Raw genomic sequence first — 8537 nt, 5'->3', positions numbered from 1 at the left:
AATAGCTTTTTGAATATTCGATGAGGCGTGTTGAATTTAACCACCTGTATTCAATGGAGAATGGAGATGCTATGCTAGCCTCATGAATATGTAATGACCGTCTCAAATTTCACACAGGGACAAGTGTTTTTTCTCAAATTTTGGGATGTCATGTGCATCACACTTATATCAGTACACTCATAACAACCTAAGCAATGTGAAACTTCTATTAGATCAAATAAGCCTCACGTATCAATACAGTAGCAATTCATTTCTCTCCCTAAATTCGACAATCTCTCATTGCCCCCAATAACAGAATGATTACTTGCTTAAAACTTCTTATGGCTGCAGGGGCAGTATTGAGTAGCTTGGATGAAAAGTGCCAGAGATGCCCAGAGTAAACTGCCTGCTCCTCAGTCTCAGTTGCTAATTTATGCATATTATTAATAGTATTGGATAAACCACTCTGAAGTTTTTAAACTGTTGAATGATGTCTGTGAGTTATACAGAATCATATGGCAGGCAAAAACCTGAGAAAAAAATCCAACCCGGAGAGGGAAATCTGAGCTTTGTAGGTTTTCAACTCATCGCCTATCGAATACACAATGGGATATGGTCGTTTGCACTAGATGTCAACAGTCTTTAGACCTTGTCTGATGCTTCTACTGTGAGTGGTGCCAAGGAGAGGGAATGAGTAAGGTCTGCCATGATGCACTGACAAGCGCGTTCATGGAGAGCGAGCTCTGTTCCATCGCACTTCTGAAGACAATGGAATTCTCCGGTTGGAACATTATTAAAGATTTATGTTAAAACCATCCTAAAGATTGATTCAATACATCGTTTGACATGTTTCTACTGACTGTTACGGAACTTTTGACATTTCCTTTGCTTTTAGTGAACGCGCTTTGTGACTTTGGATTGTTTACCAAACGCCTACAAAAGTAGCTATTTGGACATAAATGATGGACATTACCGAACAAAACAAACATTTATTGTGGAAGTGGGAGTCCTGGGAGTGCATTCCGACGAAGATCAGCAAAGGCAAGGAGATTATAATGCTATTTATGACTTTTGTTGACTCCACAATTGGCGGGAACTGTATGCTTCCTTTTGTGGCTGAACGCTGTTCTCAGATTATTGAATATTGTGCTTTGCCCTAAAGCTTTTTGAAATCTGACACAGCGGCTACATTAAGATAAGTTTATCTTTAATTCTATGTAAAACATGATCTTTCATCAAAGTTTATGATGAGTATTTCTGTTATTTGATGTGGCTCTCTGCAATTTCTCCGGATATTTGGAGGTATTTCTGAACATGGCGCCAATGTAAACTGAGGTTTTTGGATATAAAAATATGATCTGATGAAGATCATCAAAGGTTAGTGATTCATTTTATCTCTATTTCTGCTTTTTGTGACTCCTCTTTTGGCTGGAAAAATGGCTGTGTTTTTCTGTGATTTTGCGGTGACCTAACATAATCGTTTGTGGTGCTTTCGCTGTAAAGCCTTTTTGAAATCGGACACTCTGTGGGATTAACAAGAAGTGTATCTTTAAAATGGTGTGAAATACTTGTATGCTTAAGGAATTTTAATTATGAGATTTCTGTTTGAATTTGGCGCCCTGCACTTTCACTGCTGTTGTCATATCGATCTCGTTAACGGATTGCAGCCCTAAAAAGTTAATAATGAATGATCTGCTTAATGTGGACAGATTTGGGGTGAGTAAACCCTGTCGCTTTGCCTCTTCCTCTCTGATTACACACATCCAAATAGAATCATTTCAACATTCTTAACAACTGATCAAAACATTTCTTCCATAGTTATTGAGTATTAAAATAACGAGATGTATCCAACAATCCAAAGAGAGGAATAGGCAGGAGCTTGACAGCCCGCCGTTCCGCTCTGTGGAAAATGAATCCCACTGTTAGGGTGGAGACAAAAGCATCTCGTCATTATATCCAGTTTCTCTGATGTAATCCAGTGCATGGGTATGAGTAATARCTTGTAACCTGTGTTCAGCAGAAGAAGAACAAGCAATGGGAGAAGAGGGAATCATGGGGAGGTAGGCTTCCGCTCATCTATAATATCTCTTCTCTTCCCATGKTATTCTCTGGTAAATTGTTACCACTCCACACACTTGTCTGTTTCTCCCTCATCCTTTCTCCCTCCCTTTCTCTCTCCTCCCCTCCCTTCTCAGTAGAGGTGTCATACCCCAAGGTGAATGTGTCTCGTACGGAGTCTCAGATGTCCAACAGCAGTGTGGAGTTGGGCTCCTTCTACAGGCAGATAGAGGTAAAGTGCAACGCAATGTGCTTTACAGGAAAAAACGAATAGAAAACAATGAAAATAAAAACTGAAATATTTACTACASAACAAAMATAATTGGATAAAAAACTAAAGAATAACAATAAAAAATKAACAACTAAAAAGCACCCTCACGAAAGCTAAGCTAAAAAGGTGTGTTTTAATATTTATTATAAATATGTCCACAGTTTTGTACCCCCTCAGATTCTCTGGCAGGCTAATCCAGAGGCAGGGGGCATAAAAACTAAAGGCTTCCTCTCCATGCCTCTTGGTCCTAGGCTTTGGGATAGTTAAAAGGCCAGTGTCAGAGGACCTGAGGGACCTACTGGGCACATAACTTAAAAGCATTTCTGACATGTTTTGGGGTGCACAATCATGCATTGATTTAAAAACCAATCAGGCAGCCAGTACAGAGACCTTAAAACCGGTGTTATGTGTGCTCTCTGTCTGGTCTTGGTCAGTAGCCTTGTTGCGGCATTCTGTATGTTATGCAGATGACCAATGGCTTTGTTGGGTAGACCAGACAGGAGAGCATTACAGTAGTTAATCCTGCTTGTAATAAAATCATGGATGAGTCTCTCTACAGGTGTACAACAGTGAAATGYTTACTATAAAACAAARCAAAAATTCTTTAAACTTTATTTAACCAGGAAGGGCTCCTTGAGATTTGAAATCTCTTTTTCAAGAGCGTCCAGGCCAAGATAGGCAGCACCAAGTCATTACACAATTACAGAMAGACAACATGAAAAACTACAAGTAATCTAGTAAAAACCATAGAMTTCACAAGAGTATAGCAAAATCATAAAACAGCAAATTAAAAACATTGACAGGTCAGGGAATCAGTCTCAAAATCCTACATCAGTGATTTAAAAACACCAATCGGGACAAGTTCTTCCATTTTAAAAGTATTTTGTAAGGTGTTCCAAGACGATGGCGCAGAGTACATAAAAGCCCTTTTACCTAATTCAGTTCGGACATTTGGAACAGTTAGCAGGATAAAGTCCTGCAAACAAAGAGAGGCACACACCACATTTCTGAACAATAAAATTGACAAAATAAAATGGTAGTGAACCAAAAATGGCTTTGTAAATAAAAGTATAAGTGGTGCGTAAGGCTTTTGCAGTTTAAATATATCTAAAAACGCCATGGTAAAGGGTGTCAATTTATCTCAGACACTGAGCGGAAGCATTCAAATATAAAATATCAACATAGTCTAGTAAAGGCATAAATGTAGCTGATACTAGCCTCCTTCTGGCTGCAAAAGAAAAACATGCCTTATTCCTAAAATAAATCTTAACACTTCAGCTTCAATTTTGTAAGTTGTTGAATATGCAACTTAAAACAGAGGCCGTCATAAAATTCCAAGATATTTATATGAGGTTACAGTCTCAACTTACAAGCCCCTAACCAAAATGCAGTTTAAAAAAACCTGAATAAGAATAAGAAATAAAAGGAAAATTAATTAAAGAGCAGCAGTAAAATAACAATAGCGGATCTATATACAGGGTTACACAGGGGTACCGGTACAGAGTCAATGTGAGGGGGCACCGTTAGTCGAGGTAATTGAGGTAATATGTAGGTAGAGATATTAAAGTGACTATGCATAGATAATAACAGAGAGTAGCAGTGGCGTAAAGAGGGGGTGTGGGGGGAGGGGGCAATGCAAATAGTCTGGGTAGCCATTTGATTAGATGTTCAGGAGTCTTATGGCTTGGGGTAGAAGCTGTTTAGAAGCCTCTTGGCACTAGACTTGGCGCTCCGGTACCGCTTGCCATGCGGTAGCAGAGAGAACAGTCTATGACTAGGGTGGCTGGAGTCTTTGACACTTTTTAGGGCCTTCCTTTGAACCGCCTGTATAGAGACCTGGATGGCAGGAAGCTTGGCCCAGTGATGTACTGGGCTGTACGCACTACCTCTGTAGTGCCTTGCTGTCGGAGGCTGAGCAGTTGCCATACCACGCAGTGATGCAACCAGTCAGGATGCTCTCGATGGTGCAGCTGTAGAACCTTTTGAGGATCTGAGGACCAATGGCAAATCTTTTCAGTCTCCTGAGGTTTTGTCATGCCCTCTTCACGACTGTCATGGTGTGTTTGGACCATGTTAGTTTGTTGGTGATGTGGATACCAAGGAACTTGAAGCTTCAACCTGCTCCACTACAGCCCCATCGATGAGAATGTAGGCGTGCTCGGTCCTCCTTTTCCTGTAGTCCACATATTTCCTTTGTCTTGATCACGATTGAGAGCGGTTGTGTCATTGGCAAGCTTAATGATGGTGTTGTGCCTGGCCGTGCAGTCATGAGTGAAAAGGGAGTACAGGAGGGGACTGAGTGTGGCGGATGGGTTGTTGCCTACCCTTACCACCTGGGGGCTGCCCGTCAGGAAGTCCAAGATCCAGTTGCAGAGGGAGGTGTTTAGTCCCAGGGTCCTTAGCTTATTGATGAGCTTTGAGGGCACTATGGTGTTGAACGCTGAGCTGTATTCAATGAATAGCATTCTCACATAGGTATTCCTTTTGTCCATGTGAGATAGGGCAGTGTGGAGTTCAATAGAGATTGCATCATGTGTGGATCTGTTAGGGCGGTGTGCAAATTGGAGTGGGTCTAGGGTTTCTGGAATAATGGTGTTGATGTGAGCCATGACCAGCCTTTCAAAGCACTTCATGGCTACAGATGTGAGTGCTACGGGTCGGTAGTCATTTAGGCAGGTTACCTTAGTTTTCTTGGGCACAGGCACTATGGTGGTCTGCTTAAAACATGTTGGTATTACAGACTCAGACAGGGAGAGGTTGAAAATGTCAGTGAAGACACTTGCTAGTTGGTCCCGGAACATATTCCAGTCTGTGCTAACAAAACAGTCCTGTAACTTAGCATTTTCTTCATTTGACCACTTTTTTACTGACCGAGTCACTGGTGCTTCCTGCATAGAATTTTGGTCAGATTTTCCAAATGGAGGGTGAGGGAGAACTTTGTGTGTGGAGTTAAGGTGGTTTCGAGTTTTTTCCCCTTTGGTTGCACATTTAACATGCGGATAGAAATTTGGTAAAACTGAATCAAGTTTCCCTGCATTAAAGTCATCGGCCACTAGGAGCGCYGCCTCTGGATGAGCGTTTTCCTGTTCGCTTATGGCGGAATACAGCTCATTGACTGTGGTCTTAGTGCCAGCATCGGTCTGTGGTGGTATGTAGACAGCTACGAAAAATACAGATGAAAAATCTCTAGGTACAGTAGATAGTGTGGTCTACAGCTTATCATCAGATACTTTGGGTATCTCAGAGGCCAGATTCTCTCTCTGTGTTTTGGCTCCAACAATAAGTGCCTCAGTCTTGTTTTGATTTAGTAGGAGGAAGTTGTGAGCCATCCAAGTATTTTAATCATTAATACAGTCTAATGATTTTTCCGTGGAGCTAAAATCCTCTGGTGACACAGAAATGTAGCAGTAAAAATAAATCCTGTGCTTTCTGATRACGTTGATAAATGCATCATACTGGGCTTGACTCTGTCATCTGGGCTGTGGGAGGAGAATAGGTTGACATACCATATGTTGTATGTAGAAAAATATAGACTTCAATGATTAAGTGTATTCCTTTCTTCCCTTTTTCCTCTCCTCTCTCCTCCTGCTCCCATCTCTCTCTTCTTCCCTCTCTCCCTCTCGCTTTCCCCCACTCCCACTCTCTCTACCTTCTCTCCCTCCCTCTCTGATCCAGAACGGTCGCTCCAGTCCCCGTCCCTCAGACCAGGGGCAGGGTGATGGAGGTGGTGGTAGTGTGGAGGGGGGTTACTGCTGTGTCTACCTGCCTGACGGCAGTGCCTCCCTGGCTCCTACACGGCCCGGCCTCCCCCTAAGAGAAATGCTGTCAGGCCTCTGTGAGAAGAGAGGTTTCCCCCTTAAAGACATCCTCATCTATCTCCACAACAAGGACATGGTGAGCCCAGGCCCGCACCCTCAGCTCAAGTCTCACTTTATCACCCCGTTTCAGGGACTGAGCTCTGGGGCGAGAGTTTTTTTGTTATTAAAGTTCTATTCTATTCTACTCTATAGTGACGGTATCTATTGTTTGTGTATATGCTCTCCCTACAGCAGCCACTATCTCTGGAGCAGGACTGTTCCGTTCTGAGAGACCAGCAGGTCTCCCTGGAGCTAAGGGTAACGTTTGCGTAAGTCGGTGCCTCTTCCTGTCTCACTCATCATCAATGTATTTCTGGGTTTATGTGTTAACTTCTTAGGGCTAGGGGGCAGTATTTGGAAGTTCGGATGACTGACGTGCCCAAAGTAAATTGCCTGTAACTCAGGCCCAGAAGCTAGGATATGCATGTAATTGGTATTATTGGATGGAGAACACACTGAAGTTTCTAAAAATGTTACAATAATGTCTGTGAGCATAACAGAACTGATATGGCAAGCAAAAACCCGGAGGAGAATCCATCAAATATTTTTCTTTTTTAGGTCACCACCCATTGAAAATGCTTGTCTATGGGAAATTCAAAGGAAATCCTCCCAGGTTGCAGTTCCTATGGCTTCCACTAGATGTCAACAGTCTTTAGAAAGGGTTTCAGGCTTGTTYTTTGAAAAATGAGCTAGAATTTGTAGTTTTTCAAGGTGGCAATCATTTGGACTGTAGTCTTGTGGCGCGCGTGGATGAGGGCGCGCACTTCGTTATTTATCTCCGGTATTGAACATACTATTCTCCGTCTTAAATTGTATTGTTTATTGACATATTAGTGTAGCTGAGGATTGATTAGAAACATTGTTTGACTTGTTTGGAYGAAGTTTATTGGTAACTTTTGGGATTGCTTCGTCTGCATGTTGAACGACTGGAACGGGTGGATTACTGAATCAAACRCGCCAACTAAACTGACTTTTTKGGGATAAAAATAAGGACTTTATCGAACAAAATGACCATTTGTTGTGTAGCTGGGACCCTTGGGATTGCAAACAGAGGAAGATCTTCAAAGGTAAGTGATTTATTTTATCACTATTTCTGACWTTTGTGACGCCTCTGCTGGTTTGGAAAATGTTTTTAATGATTTTGTATGCGTGGCGCTGTCCTCAGATCATCGCATGGTATGCTTTCACCGTAAAGCCTTTTTAAAATCTGACAAAATGGCTGGATTAACAAGAAGTAAGCTTTTAAACGATGTATGACACTTTCATGAATGTTTAATATTACGATTTTTGTATTTTGAATTTCGCGCTCTGCAATTTCACCGGATGTTGGCGAGGTGGGTCACTAGCACCCCACATAGCCGAAAAAGGGCTTTAGCCCCACCCATCTCTTTAATGGTTGTTCTTAGTGCTCTGTCCTAACAACAATGATCAAGCACCCAAGCTAACTGGCTAACGTTGGCTAGCTTGCTAGCTTCTTTCAGACACAAATGAGAGAACTGCTCACTGACCATTTTACTCGCCCGAGCAGAGCTGGTTAGACTGTTTTTATGTTATCCAGAGCATTGGTGACTGCAACTGTGCTTCTKGCAACARTTTATGCTTTTTTGCCAACCTTTACTGACACCGGCCATTTTCAATGGGTGTTGAGCGTTCATAAATTCATCAGTTATTCTGTGCTCTGGCACACTCAGACGAGAGTGGATAGCCAGAGCGAATTTACCAGCTACGTCTATCCACAGTTGTCACAGTGACATTCTATTTAAATGGTTACTTGCATAATGGAGTCTTTTGTTAAGRCATGTAGCTAGCTAGCTAGCTAGGTAACCAATGAACCAAAATCCCAACTCATGACGTTACTACCCTGCATGAATCTGCAGGTAGCTAACCAACCAGGTTCAATGTTAGCTAGCTAACATTAGGCTATAACTAGCAAAGCAAATGTCTCTGAGATACAAATAATAAGATCATACATGTAMCGTTAGCTAGCGAGCCAGCCAGCTAATGTTATCTAACTATCTAACAGTACACTTTAACTTGAAATAAAAACAACTTMCTGTCAAAATTAGAAATGTGTAATATCTGAAAATGTAGCTAGCTAGACTATCTTACCTGTGCTCTGAAATCKGAGTATTTAGACAGAGCTAATTTACCAGCTATGTCTATCAACAGTCGTCGCAGTGACATTCTATTGAAATGGTTAATTGCATAGTGGAGTCTTGTTAAGACATGTAGCTAGCTAGCTAGCTAGCTAAACAATGAACCACAATCACAACTCGTGCTGTTACTACCCTGCATGAATTTGCAGGGAGCTAACCAACSAGATTCAATGTTAGCTAGCTAACATTAGCCTATAACTAGCAAAGCAAATGGCT

At 41.7% G+C, this 8537-nt stretch overlaps 1 protein-coding gene across 2 annotated transcripts in view; it reads left to right on the top strand.

Annotated features, from left to right (window-relative positions):
- The window catches only part of LOC111965392 (regulator of G-protein signaling 14-like), a 36017-nt gene that overhangs the window by 18615 nt on the left and 8865 nt on the right, over window positions 1–8537 (top strand). Inside the window, exons 7-10 of one of the 2 annotated variants that reach the window (XM_070444108.1) lie at window positions 2000–2039; window positions 2178–2269; window positions 5984–6202; window positions 6358–6434. In XM_070444108.1, the coding sequence (XP_070300209.1) occupies window positions 2000–2039; window positions 2178–2269; window positions 5984–6202; window positions 6358–6434 (428 nt within the window). Of the gene's footprint in view, window positions 1–1999; window positions 2040–2174; window positions 2270–5983; window positions 6203–6357; window positions 6435–8537 lie in introns of both variants that reach the window. The other variant, XM_070444107.1, reaches the window with a different exon arrangement.

The sequence above is a fragment of the Salvelinus sp. IW2-2015 genome, linkage group LG6.1 (genome assembly GCF_002910315.2).
Source record: "Salvelinus sp. IW2-2015 linkage group LG6.1, ASM291031v2, whole genome shotgun sequence".
NCBI classification, from domain to species: domain Eukaryota; kingdom Metazoa; phylum Chordata; class Actinopteri; order Salmoniformes; family Salmonidae; genus Salvelinus; species Salvelinus sp. IW2-2015.
Note: the sequence above shows the minus strand (reverse complement) of the source record. Positions and strands in the feature narration are given on the sequence as shown.